The following is a 14,259-nucleotide window of genomic DNA, read 5'->3' on the forward strand; positions in this document are numbered from 1 at the left end:
GAAATACGTCCGGGTTTGATCTCCAGTGGAAAATGTGGGCCACCTTACTCGTGCCGATTTGTTTTTGTTGATCCACAGTGATCGGATAAACGCTTGTAATGCAAACAAGAGCCACAGTAAGAGCCACAGGATTTCTCCACTAATCTGTCTGCCACCTGATGATGCTAGTTGTAATTACTGGCGAAACGTTGAACTCGAATTGCAAATGCTGTAGTGGGTTTTACTCTCCAGCACACGGGTGTGCTGTACTCGTAACGAATTGGCATGTTCTGTTTACGTGACTAATCTTACTAATTGGCTGTGTCGGGTGGTGGTGGCGGGTTTAACGACGACACATTTATATTTACGCGATCTAACCCCCCAAAAATGTTTTTATTATGGAAGAGCACAACTTGTTTGTCGCACACCGCGGTGTGATTGCGTCCAGTTTTTTATTGCCCAGTTAGTCGTGAGGACGCGCGTGGGTTTCAAAGGTGCCTTGATGTTGCTGCTCACTCTGGCAAAAGGAATCGTGAAAAAATGAAAGTGACAAAACTGCTGAATGGAGCCGGCGAGAAATCATCCCCAGTGAGTAGCTCGCATCTAACTCCAACTCTCATGAAATCATTGGGGGTTTTCTGCACAATGTGCTTGGCACAATGTGGCACAATGTGCTTTGTTAGGTGGCATAATGTGCTTGGCACAATGTGCTTTGTTAGAAGCAAACCATGGACCATCTCCCAAGATGCCCTGCAAGCACCACAATGCGCTCCTCAAGATCTGGCAATGCCAAAGCCTGTGCAAGACTATTGGGAAGAGACCAATAATGACAGGAGGTTGGGATCGGAGACACGAAGAGGAAGTTCATATTCTTAGGTTTTTTCGGTAAAGTCACGTAGGTAAAACATCAAAATTAATGAAAATAAAATAAAATAAAACAAAAATCACGACGTTTTTTATTTTATTTAATTTTCATTAATTTTGATGTTTTACCTACGTGACTTTACCGAAAAAACCTAAGAATATGAATCCTTGCAGTCACGAAAGCTTCAAATCTAGAAGAGGAAGTTGCTTGCTGTGAACACTGAGAGCGTTGCCACGGTAACACGGGCAACCCAACTCACGGGGGGGGTCGTGACGGGCTTGATCTCGTCCAATCACCACTCGCGTTACCATCTCGCGCACGCTCGCCCCCCGTAGATATCATCCAATAGATCGTCGCCCTGACGTTCCGACCCTCCCACTTGCAGATTCAACCAATCACGAATCGCGTTCCTTAGCCAATCACACCGATCGCCCCCCCCCGCCGCCGCCCCCTTCAAAGCCAATCAAAAGCTCGCCGTATTGCTCACCAGCAAGCCCGCGTCGGCTTGCCCAATCACAACGCGCCCCTCCCCCCTTCCTCTTCTCGTGCCAAGCCAATGGGTATCGCCGCTCTCCCCGATTGCCTCTTCACCCAATCACAACGTCGCGTCGCCTTGCACCGCAGACCGAGCAAGCCGGCGCCGCCACCAGCCAATCAGGTGGAGCCGTGATCCCCCCACCCCGCCGCACGGGGGAGGGGGGGGGCTGGCGTCTCGACCAATCGTGTCTCGCGTTACATTGCCACGCCCCTGACCGGCCCCGGCAGCCAATAGGAACCGCCGTTTCATCCGCGCGGGTCGAGCTGGCGTTTGCTTGCTTAATGGCGTTGGGCTGAGACGAGAGGCGCCGCCATCGTGTGGCCTCGTCCGCCCCGCTTTAAACTCACCATGACGTCCGTTCACTTCGTTGTGCACCCGCTGCCGGGCACCGAGGATCAGCTGTACGACCGGTGAGCGCTCGGACGGAGGAGGCGAAGTTCAGTTGCGAGGGCGGGCCGCCTTTACGGCTTTGAGGCCTTTGGCCGCAGTCTCGCGCTCTGGCCCGTCTTGCCTGAGCGGCCTCGCGGGGTTTGCTCGCCCCCAGCCCGGCAGAGCTGCCCAGGAAAGAGCTCGGGAGGTGATGTGGAGCTGGACCGAGCTCGGGTTGATTAATGTACGCGCGACTTAACGATGCGACTGGGAATTGAATGCTATCGTCGCTCGGTCGGTGTTTTGCTGCCCGTACGTGGTTGTGAATCCGGATTCAACATTTGTCCTTGAGTCGTGGTCTATTAACTGTTCGACGAAGGCCTCCACATGCAGTCGCCATTCTTCGTGGTCCCGCGAGGCTTTATAATCCGTTTTATTTCTGCTCGTGAATCCACACCCGTTCATTCCGTCTAGAATACACACACACAGTAAACACGGGGATACGTCTACATTGCTGTGTGTGGCGGTCGCATTCTCTCACCATCCTGCGGTGCAGCAATTCACCCGGCACGGCGAGATAATTAAATCGCCCTGAAACTATCAGCCGACGACGTTCTCCCCCAACGCGTTCCGCCCCTTGGCTTCCACTCGCTCCATCGTTATTCTTTACCAAGCCAATTTTACTTGGACATTAGCATTCACTCGGATCCATTACGTTACTCCGTTTCAGTGTGATTGCAAGGCTGCTTCTACTGATGCTTTGCGTACTTAAATTTCGTTCAGTTTATGGCTATGAACATATTTCTCATCCGTATGTCAGGGAATGCACACAAAACCCCTTTAACCGTTTTTATCATAGGAAATGTGTAATTGCTACTTCGTATGACATTTAGAACTTCCCTTTAATCGCAGAGACGGTCTCATTCCGGTGCAATATGATTTTGGATTTAGAGATATGCGTACAATATATACCCTCGTTATTTTAATATCTCTATTTTGCATTGTTCCATCTTTAACCCCTTGGGCTACCATTTGTGAATTAGCATTTCGTAATTAATTATTGAAGGTGGAGACCTCCGTGTCAATTTTCTATTTTAGTCATTTGAATCTAAGAGTTTGCCCAAAAAACCCGCTTACTTACACTTTAAATTTGAACATGGTTTTGCTTTAACACAGTTTGGCTATGTTGAAGTGTAATGCAACTTGCACCGATTTGTTAAAATTATTTAGGGCAGGCCTGTAACAGTCTGTGGTTTGACGGTTATATTCAATTTAATCTCGTTCCAAATGTAATAATTTTGTCGTTTCCACGCCCATTTCCCATTTTCTTTAACATATAAAATGTATTAATTATTTTTCCGCCTTTGCTGGCTGCAAATTGGATTAGACGCGCGCCTATTTTTCTCACTCCACTGATAAATCTACAAACCCTCATCACGTTGCTGCACGTTATACCTCCTTTTGAATTAAGTCACCCAATATTATTTTGAAATGCATTGCATCCTTGATTAATTGTTGGGTAGTTTGTGCATTTGGTCTACACCGCATGGATCAGAAAGGTGGACACAGTTGAAGCTGGACCACCGAGAGGAAATCATCAACGCAAACGAAGGGATAATATTCAAAGACTTAATTTCACTGAGTTTTGCAGAAGCATCGATGTTAAAGCAAGACACTGCTCAGGAAACAACCCTTGTAGATTCACCTCTTGTAGATTCACCCCCTTGTGGGTCCACCAGGTTGGCCTCCATGATTTTGAAGCTTCGTTACTCAGCAGAAATACTCTTGAGTTACACCCTCTGTACGTCTATATTGACGTGTTAAATTGATCGGAATGGTGTCGGTGAAGTAACCATCATTATACCTGCTTTGCCGTTTAAAATATGTATCTCTCTAACGGAACAGACAGCGTGTATATAACATTCGTTTTTTGGTTTACATCTGTAAACCCGTTTGGTTGCGTAAGGGCTTCCAAATGATGTAAAATCTAGAGGAGTCTTTGCCGACCTTTGTGCATTATTCCCTGGCATGCGTGTGGTTAGTTTTCACCGTGTACACGCAGACACAGCTCGTTAACAAAAATATTTAAAATTGAATGGTCCAGCATTCCTATCAATGCAGGATTATCCTGAAAAAGTCAACGGACTTGGTGAGGCTTTCCTGGATAAGTACATAACATTACGCTGCTGTGACTTCTCTAAATAGGCATCTGGGATAAGTGTTCAGCTCGAAATAGTTTCCCCCCCCTTAAAGCCCTCATTACAATACAAATGCAGTGCCAGCAATTTTAACAAACTGATTTTGCACTTCATTTATCAGAAGCTGTGTAATGCTTTGCACACTGAACTCGCAGAGTTTACCGGTTCAATTCCACGTCCCAACGAGGCAGTTGAAACAATGGTGCAAGTTTCTTTAATTTCCTTGCCTCTGTCCACTCTGCAGTATCAATGGGTACCCCACATCAAGTGGAACGACAGTTCACAGTTTAGTGGGGCAAAATGTGGGTATTCCCGCTTCTTCCAATACGGTTTGCCAGAATAGATGAGTAGGCTAAATAGCATTAGCAAGTTATTGCAGGGCTGCACTTTTACCTTCTTAGTTTTAATTGTAAAAAGAGACTTTCTCAGTGCGATCTCACCTGGTCAAATATGCATCATAACTATACATTTCTTGTATTAAATCAACACCTGCTTATTTTAGCATTGTGTTCAACTTGTCTTAGAAAAATATACTTATTTCTGAATGGGTTCTAACTTGATGATATATGTATGATCGTTTGCTCGCTGCTCTATTGACACCTTGGGCACTTTTAGGAGTGTTCACCTTAAGCCTTGTTCGAAATGGACACCCAGTTATATATGTACATGACCTAGCTCACAATGGTAAATTATTAAATTGACATCCCCAGGTCATTTCATAACCTCATTAAACATAAATATGGATATCATCATTATCACCATAGTGATTGTGTTGAGCCTCTTCCACACTTGGGCAGCTTACACCGTATTAATAAATCGGTGGTCAGCTGTTTGAGAACGGAAATGAGAAACTGACTTACCGATGTTCATCTGCTCATGGAGCACACACATTGACTTTTGACACTGAGTATATGTCACGATTTAGTGACCGAGTTCCTGCTACTTCATTCAGCCCGGGTAAATTCTGCGGGGAAATCACCGAAGTCCACCTTGCAGTGGGGCAGTGGAGTTTAAAGATAGCGAAGTCATCGTTTTTAATCATTGGCCACTGATGTGTTGTCAGAGCCCAAATGTGACAAAAACTCTAAACATGGCTGTGTAGAAACATGTTTACTTGTCCTATGCTGTTTTTTGAGACTATATACCATTTGTAATGTAGGTCTACTTAAAATGACTTTTGGTCTCAATAGGCCATCTCGTCATCACCTTGTTTAAATGTTTAATTTGGCTTTACAGTGATAAGGTTTTCTCAGGTCTTCCTAACCACATGCTTAATAGATACATATTTTCACGTCAGTCGTTTAATCTTGCTAAACATTGTCGAACCCTACATCATACAGTAAGTTTACCCCATTTATGGCTTTCAATGCCACTATTTGTGCATTTGCCCTGGTTGTACTAAAATATTTTTCATATAAATGTGTTCATTCTCTGAATTCTAGGGTTATTGCAACATGTTACAAAATGACTATCCTATAACTCGGTCATTATTTTCTAAGTGCCCTCTCTAAAGAAGGTCCTTTCCTAATACTGTTGAAATAAATTTCTGTTCTTCAAAAAGTAATTGGTTTCTCAGTTGGGATTATTGTGAGTGGAGCTAATCTCCTGTGTATAGCACTTTCCTTGTGGAATTTCCATATTGCGATCCATTCCATTTAACCACTTGATTCCCACAAAGGGAGTAAGCATCTTATAAACGACGGATGGACCCTGAACCAAGATAAACTAAACTTTTAATTTACCAGGAAAAGCCCAATGATCTATTATATCTTTTTCAGAGGTGACCTGGCCACACATGATAGCTTATTGAAGTGGTTTATATCATACTAGCTATACTACCTGGCTTCGCCCGGGACTTGGATCCACCACGCCTGGCCGCCTTTGTCTCCCTAGTGGCAATGTTCACACACCACAGCAGTTACTCGTTTGAGGCTGAGTCGACCTAGGGGAGGCCCAGGACCAGTTAAAATAATCGTCACCGGGTTCGTAGCGCGGCGCGCTACCCGCTACACTACAATGCGTTACGCTTCCACATGCGCGGGTCACGTGACAGATTTGACATCACAGTTCACTTGCTGTGCTAAAAATATATGCATTATTGAGCCCCCCCCCACCCCCCCCAAAAAAAACCAAAAGTGTATTTTTATAATTTTTGCAAAGTGTACAGTCTGGAAAGTACCCACATGGCAAATTTCCAGTTTGTCGTATGTCGGGAAGTACGCTAAACATTTTGAACAGACACACATATTCACAACTTTGCCTTTTATATACATGGAGATGTGAGAATTCAGAGCAGCCACATAATGTAAACACATTTCTAAATTTGGAGGGCAAAACTGGAGGACCTGGAGAAAAATCTGTGCAACCACGGGGAGAGATAATGCAAACTCCAAATATACAGGGATCGTCAGGGTCCGGGATGAAACCCATGCCCCTGCATACCATGCCAGGGAGATAACATCTCGCCACAACGGAGTTGACCAAAAACCGGAATATGAGCTCATGTCTTCCAATTTGGAGGGCATGTGCTCGAGCCACCACCACACCAGGCTATTAGGATCAGAATGTTTATTTATACTGGAGGAATCCGATGAGCTATAAAGCTCACAGATGTTCAGGCTAGGTTTCTGTCATTCATCATTGAGGTGTTACTCGGCCTGTGCCGTAAATCAACCATATGTCATAACAATAAGTACAACAAGCCTTAATTTCTCCCGGAATATTTTACAGGTTGCTGATAGGCCTGGAGTAGGTATAATGCTACTAGCCATATCCATAGCAAGAGGTATTATGAATGTGGTTTGTCAGATGCACACATTTCCTGGCTCACCAACCCAGACACACCTGACTGAAATTAATTTCTGAGTGACGCACTTCCGCCGTGCCAGCCTTCCCATGTGTTGTGTGTGTATTTTCAGGTTGAGGGAGGTGTCGGATAAACTGACCAAGTCTTCGTCTGTGAGGCAAGTGCTTTCCACATGCATACCTTTAAATAGTCTCTGCACAACCACATGCCTTGCCTGTTTTATAAATAACTTTTTTTATGAAGCTGGGGGCCTCCTATTGTGGTTTGGAGTGTATGCAAAAAGGATAGCCAGTTGTTGTCCCCTCCTGCTTGCTATGCCTGCCCAATTGGCTTCTTTTCACTCTTTTAAGAAAAAAAATTATGTTCATTGCCCATGCATATGGTTATATAAAGTGAATAGTAACAATGTACAATCCTTTGTATTTCCACTGCTGGATAGAGGCTTCACACTTGATCTTGTGTGTTGTTTGACCATAGTTCTTGCTTCTCCAAGTGGGGTTGGATAGTTTCAGATATATTTGACCACTGATTTTAGTCATGGCTAGGAATACAACTCTCAGATACATTTTAACATGAAATCTGAAGACAACAGTGCAACAGTTCTGGTCTCCTGCCAGACCAGCTCTTCTGGGAAGAAAGCACTGATGATGAGGTCACTGCCAAATCGTGCCAGTTTCTTAATGAAGCCAACTGCATAGGTCACCCAAGTCGGAAAAACCCGAAATGAAGGTTGTAGCATCCGCAACCGAGATCTACAAACGACCACTGGAGCTTGATAGCAACTCGAGGGTGTCCTGGGTACCTTTTTTTAGCAAAACTCATGTACGCTTTTTGTCACAATGTTGTAATCCAAAGCCTTGAATCTGATAGTTGCATCTCACTTATGGCTAAAAGTGCCCATTATTTAACACCACAAAAACTGAAACAAGTCGACTTTTTCAGGAGGATTTTTAACTGGGATATTTTGCCAATTTCTTGAATAATTGATTCATAATATATATTTTTGGGTGAGGCAATGTGTTTTGCTTTTGAATAATTGTTCTTTTTGCATGTTGGAGAAAACACAGGCATACCAGAGGTCAATACTCAATGCTGTGCACAGATAGCTTGAAGAATCCATAGCTGTATTGTCAAACTAAAGCTACTTGTTGCACGGGTCAATGCATGTCTGTTTGCTCTCAACCAGTAAAACGGGGTGGAGGTTAATGGGAATTGTTGTTTTGGTTTTACAGCCATCACGCGCTCAGCTGTCTGGAGCAGTCCCCGATCAAGCAGTGTGTCGTTGGACCCAATCATGCCGCGTTCCTCTTGGAGGTAAGAGCTTTTGGACAAAATAACATGCACGCTGACAAAGGAGGCCATTAACGAAACATTTATTTTGTTTAGGGGTTTGAGTGCACAAATAGTCATGCGTTAAAACCACATGAGTGTGCTCCCACCTACGCGCTAGCATTTAAATGCACAGCTCATAATTGTTGGTACACGGCACGGCATTACACTTTGAAGATAAAAACAAAATGCTTTTCTTTAAATATTTATTTTGACACTACAAAAAAATTAACACCTGGGCATTGGTGTTGGTCAGCTATGTGGTGAATTTTGTTGTGCTTTATGGTTTTGTGAAAACATGATTTGTTCTTGGAGGAACAGACATGATATTTCCCAGACATAGCAATAAGCAGCCTCCCATTATAAAAGGGCAAGGATGACTCGCTGACAAAGAATGTGCAATGTGTTGGCTGGCAGGATGTTTATGAACCTTGAACTCGATCTCAATTATGTTCTTGTGGTGATCGGGCGTTTAGTGTGGTGTTCACCCAGTTGTGGAACTCCCTACGGGTGCCCCTGGTTGTGGAACGCCCAAGCAGTGGCTACAGAAATCGCATCACCTTCACTCCTCTCCCTACCTGTCTCCTTATCTCCCCCTCTTCTCCCCACATCTCTTCTTGTCTTCACTCCCATCTTCTTATTGGCTCCCCAACATTCTCCCTTGTCACCTGCTTGTCTCTACCCCTACCCCTGATCACATCCTGTCCCCATCCTGGTTCTCTCATCTCACCTTTCCCTCGATCTCCCCATCTCCATACAATCGCTTTCTCCCCTTGAACTCCACATCTTGCTTCTCCATCTACTCGTCCATTTCTCCCATCGTTCCTCACTCCCTCCCTGCATATGCTCATGTTCCCCCTCCCCACCGCAGGATGGGCGCGTTTGCCGGATCTCTTTCTCCATCCACCCCGAGCGGCTGGAGCTTGGAAAGCCGGACAGCTCGGAGGGGTAGGCTCACTCGCGCACTCACTCCCTCACTGGCCTCGCTCATCGCCATTGCTCATATACAAGCTCACTTACTCGCTGCATTTGCTCACCGCCCTCGCTCTCACCCCCTTGCTAAAGTGCTTGCTCACCAGGTTTGGTCCTCCACTTTCTCACGCATGTAGTCGCTCGCCTCCCTCCCCCTCGCACCTCACAGCACTCACCTCTCTCACACGCTTGCCCTCCCTCGCACCTCATCAGCCCTTAAAGGGCAATGCGACTCCAAACACACGCAGCTCCTCATGCATTGTCGCATACCAACAGCTCAGAGTGCATGAACCCAGTAGACATGTGGTACTGGCGTGTGGTCATCTGAGCTGCCATTCGTCAGCTGTGATGTATTTTCACTCTCACACAGAAAATTAAGGAGCTGCTTAGCCAGTGGTTCACAAGCACTAAAGTATATAACCTCAAAATGCATAATTGAATACTGTTACTGTTGATTGAAAGTGAGTTAATTTTTTAAGTGTTTTGTTCATTCTTTGTCTACTCATGGTAAATTATTAATACCAGTAGAAAGCACTTTGTGTTCACTTAGAAATTCTAAATTTTTTGGCATAATATCCATCTATATCAGCCGTTCGCTTTGCCTTCTCAATGCTGTGGAAGGGCTACTGGCCGATACTTCAGCCTAGAATATAACTTTTGGTGTTAACGGGGTTCATAGTTTAATTTGTGCATATGACCCCTGATCACCATAACTCAGAATATTCCCACCCTTTTTCCCCCAGTTCCCCCCACCCACATTATTCCACGGCGGTGTGGGATGCCCTTTGACAGCGTTGGCCTGTTGCGACTGTGCCCAGCACGTTATCACCTTTCCCTTATCGGCGCTGTAACACAAACATGTGCACGGCGGACACGTGCATCGTGCGCGATGCCCCATCGAAACGGTACCACCGGCGTGTCCTGCCAGGCTTTCCGCTTGCCACTGGAAAACCGTTTGCCCAGCCAAGCGGTTTCATCGGCAGCGGAATTCCTTGGCACTGCGTCGCAATCTCCGCACGCCATTTCAGCTAAAGTGTTCCATCTGCTGTCTCTCCTCCCTTTTCTCTGTCTGTGTGCTTGGCTGCGCTTGGGTGTTTGTGTATATGTATTCTGTGTGCTCTGTGGGTGTGTCTGCATGTGTGCTATGTGTCTGTATATCCGTGTGTGTTGGCATGTGTGTACGTGTCTGTATACATGTGTGTACGTGTCTGTATACATGTGTGTACGTGTGTGTCTGCATGCTGCACTTGTTCCTGTGTGCATGCGTGCGTGTGTCAGTTCTAAGCCGAGTGGGGCCCCTGGTGCCGGGCGTTCGTCTCGCCTCGGTCGAAACAACGAATCTCCGTGGCTTCTGTCGGGGTCGGACTCTCTGGGCCGGCTTGCCGGACACCCCCTCGGGTAACCCAGCCCTGACACTCGTCATTACTGTTGGTGCTGCGGAGCTTATTCAGACAAATGAGTTATTCATGATAATCCTTCAGTGATGAGTATTATATATCTTTGAAGATAATAGTGGGGGGTGGGGGGCTGCACAGTGCCTAGTTTTTCAGTGCACTATGCTATAAACCCGTTTAATATTGTCCCTTCACGAACCCGCTCTAATCAACGTGGTGAGGTGTGGTCCAACAACCCCATGACCGATACAGCATGAGGAGGCCTTTGAAAAGTGGATTGACCAAGGCTGTAGATTATAATTAATGATATTTTAAAGATGCCACTGGAAAATACCATAGAATAGCGTTGAGGTCCTTCAGTCTTGCCATTGTTTTCCACTTGATGAATGTGACATCTTGGCCCGGTTTTACTTTTTGATTCTCATCCGCATAGCGTGTCCATGTTACATGCCTAATGGCAACATTGACTACGATGTGTGGTCCGCTGTTGAAAAGTATTGTAATAAATATGAATCGCAGAGTACATCACATGCCAATCGATGATACACGATCACGATGACGACGACAACGATGGTGAAGATGAAAAAAACGACGACGATGATGGACGTATCCCCTGTTAGGCGGTGGAGCTCAGGAGTGGGCGGCACGTCGGGCCGCTCGTCTGCGGCAGCACGTGACTCGCGGCGGCAGACGCGGGTGATCCGCACGGGGCGCGACCGCAGCTCGGCCCTGCTGGGCAGCCAGCCCGTCGTGCCGGCCTCCGCCATCCCCGAGGAGCTCATCTCGCAGGTCGGACGTGTTCGCACGCGTGTCCAGCCGGCTCACACTCGCTTCTTCCTCTCTCACACTCGGTTTTTCCATCGCACTGTTTATTTTTCCGTCTATTCTTTCTTCTGCTCTTTCACGGACTCGTGCTTTCGTTTTCTCTCACTGTGTTCCTCTTCCTCTCACTATTTCTATCGCAGTCTGTGTCTCTCCTTCGTTCTTGTGCTCTCGCTTGTTTCCTCTGTCTCTATTTCTCTTCCTCTAGTTCGCACGCTCTCGCTGTCTCGTGCTCGTTTTCTCCCACTATTCCTCTCTTGCTGTGGTCTGCCGGTTTTCACATTTATTTTCTGCGTTTTACTGGAGCCACATTCGTGGGGGATTTAATACATTCTAAAGGCGATCATACACTTGAGAAACTTCAGGGCAATTGCCACTAGTAGTCATGTGACCTCAGATCTGATTGCAAGCAGCCATCCCAGTTTCTCTCTGATGTAGTTTCAGGTTGGACTGCATGTTAACCCTATCCCTCCCATTCTCATCTCTCCATCCCCATCCTTTCATCCTTCCCTTGCTCCCCCACTCCCTTTCCACCACTGCGTCCATCATACTATTCCCACCTCCCTCGCTCCATGCCCTCCCCTCCCCCACACAGGCACAAATGGTATTGCAGGGGAAGTCGCGCAACGTCATTATCCGTGAACTGCAGAGGACAAACCTGGACGTGAACCTCGCCGTCAACAACCTGCTGAGCCGGGACGACGATGACGGCGATGATGGCGATGACACTGCCAGTGAGTCCTACCTCCCGGGCGGTGAGTATCGCGCGTGCGTGCGTGCGTGCGTGCGAGCCCGTCTGCGCTCCCGGGGGGAAACATGCGGCACAAAACCCCCTGAAGATTCGGCTGATTTGACGGAAATCTCCGCTAATATTTGGCATAAGAAAACATGATGCACCCTAATAGCAGCACATTGATTCTATCTACCAGATGAAAGCAGCTCCTAGTAGCGATCAGGATCTTGGCAGAAGCTGCAGACTAAATGGAGACGTCATGAATGTGGTGTTAGATGTCGGTGGCATTGCTGCTGTGCCACTGCCGACATAATTGGAGCACCGTGGTGGCACGCTTGACCGTAAAATAGAATTTTTTACAAAGTTTCAAACTTGTGTCTATCATCTGGGACACACAGCCCAGTTGTGCATGTGTGTATATATATATATATATACACAAGATAAAAGCTGTTTGGTTGTTGCAGTTGGCAGAAAATAGCTTCATTGTGGCCTTTTGGAAAATCCAAATATTGGCGGAAGATGTCCTTTTTACCAACACATGAATTAGGCTCAAAGTTTTTAACTTTCTTTTGCTTTCCCCCATCTATGAATTATGTAAAGGGGGGGGGGGGGTTTGTTTGATCACAGGAGAGAAAATTACATTGAACTTATTCAACTTAATCGCCTCTGGGCCGTGTTCCAGATTAGTTGTTCTTGAGGCCACAGCCCATGAGATTGGGGCTGCAAGTGGCATTGGTTTTTGAGTGTCCCCCCTCCCCTCTTTACTGATGAGGCTCGGTAAAGTCGAAACCGGTCCGAGGTTGCCACATCTAATAAACGAATTGACTGTTTATATTGCAGTTGAAAACGGGCGGTGAGGATTTGCTGAAGGAGTGCATTACTCTGCTAAAACATCTGTGCTGCCTGCAGTGGCCTTTGCCTGAAACGTTACAGTACTCTATGTTTGTTATAAGGCTACCATTAATAATCACGGTGGTGCTCTGCTCCGCGACTAATGTTGCACGGGTCACTCTTGAACTAAAGTCATTCTAAAGCTCCATGAGTAATTACAAAAATAACTTGCTCCATAACCTTGTTAAATTACAATGTGAAGTGATCATTGTGGTGTTTTGTTCTCTTATTTATTGCATGAAAAAGTGTACAATAAATGCGTTAGGTCACAGTGGTACGTGCGAGTTGCCTGTGTATGGACGGACGCAAAGTCCAACTTGATTCTGCACTCCCCTCCTTTTCGTGCGTGCGTGCACGTGTGTGCTTGTGTTTGCGCAACAGAGGACCTGATGTCCTTGTTGGACGCGGATATGCACTTGGCGCACCCAAGCGTCATCATCGACGCCGATGCCATGTTCTCGGACGACATAAGTTATTTCGGATACCCGTCTTTCCGTCGTTCAGCGCTCTCCCGACTCGGCTCCCGAGGTAGGGCACCCTTCACCCTGTGACCCCGTGACCCATGGAATTCTCCATCGTGTATCTGCACACCCCTCCGTACAGGCCATGAGATATATACATGTAAATGTAATACCAGGACAATGTTATGGTGGTTGCTGGCAGTTGTTACTAACAGTGCATTTATCAATGTTAGCTGGTCGGGGCCACAGTGACTTTGAGTAATGAAATATTTAACAAATAATGTTGACCGTGAGCAATTATTAATACGATATTTTTCATTTATCTCGATCCCACCTGTGCTTCAAATTATCAGTTACTTTAGACACCTGTCCTTAAAAAGAAGAGCACACAACCTCTGATCACACAGACCTCTTGTCACGGACCTCTGCGATCTGATTGGAAGCTGTCGTCGCAGTTTGACACTAGGGGGAGCAGTGATCATATTCGTCGACGTTTGGGCACGTAATTTTAGTCGATAGAAAATATTGTTGCATCAACTTGCTCAACAATTGCTGGAGGCGATTGCCCTAAACTTGCCCTAGTTTTCGTGGGATTAACGGAGACCGCTCGCAATCTATCTATGGTGTGCTGTGATAACAACAGCTCCAGGAAAACGGTCACAATAATGAGATTATTAAACGCTGTCTTGACTGTGTTGGACCACAGTGTTTGCCAGGCCCCCTGCTTTGACGGGATCTTTGTCTTTGTCATTGCTGGCCTGGTTTGAAAGAGAATGTTGAAACTCTGATTTCTCCTTGCGATCAGAGAGGATGCTCAACTCTTTTTTACAAGTTCAGTTTTGTGTATATGCTTTGGTGATTCTATTCGTTAAAGCTTTAATCGATGATTATGGTGCTCGTGA

At 46.1% G+C, this 14,259-nt stretch overlaps 1 protein-coding gene across 1 annotated transcript in view; it reads left to right on the forward strand.

The window, feature by feature from the left end:
- The first annotated feature begins 1,638 nt into the window (after window positions 1-1,638).
- LOC133353020 (E3 ubiquitin-protein ligase UBR5-like) overlaps window positions 1,639-14,259 on the forward strand; it is a 59,730-nt gene continuing 47,109 nt past the window's right edge. Inside the window, 8 exon segments of the mRNA XM_061569081.1 lie at window positions 1,639-1,792; window positions 6,868-6,912; window positions 7,988-8,069; window positions 8,956-9,032; window positions 10,335-10,454; window positions 11,071-11,239; window positions 11,868-12,027; window positions 13,278-13,424. Coding sequence (XP_061425065.1) covers window positions 1,731-1,792; window positions 6,868-6,912; window positions 7,988-8,069; window positions 8,956-9,032; window positions 10,335-10,454; window positions 11,071-11,239; window positions 11,868-12,027; window positions 13,278-13,424 — 862 coding nt within the window. The 5' untranslated portion in view covers window positions 1,639-1,730.

Source organism: Lethenteron reissneri, chromosome 42 (assembly GCF_015708825.2).
Source record: "Lethenteron reissneri isolate LAM-NWPU_2019-01 chromosome 42, ASM1570882v1, whole genome shotgun sequence".
Lineage (NCBI taxonomy): Eukaryota > Metazoa > Chordata > Hyperoartia > Petromyzontiformes > Petromyzontidae > Lethenteron > Lethenteron reissneri.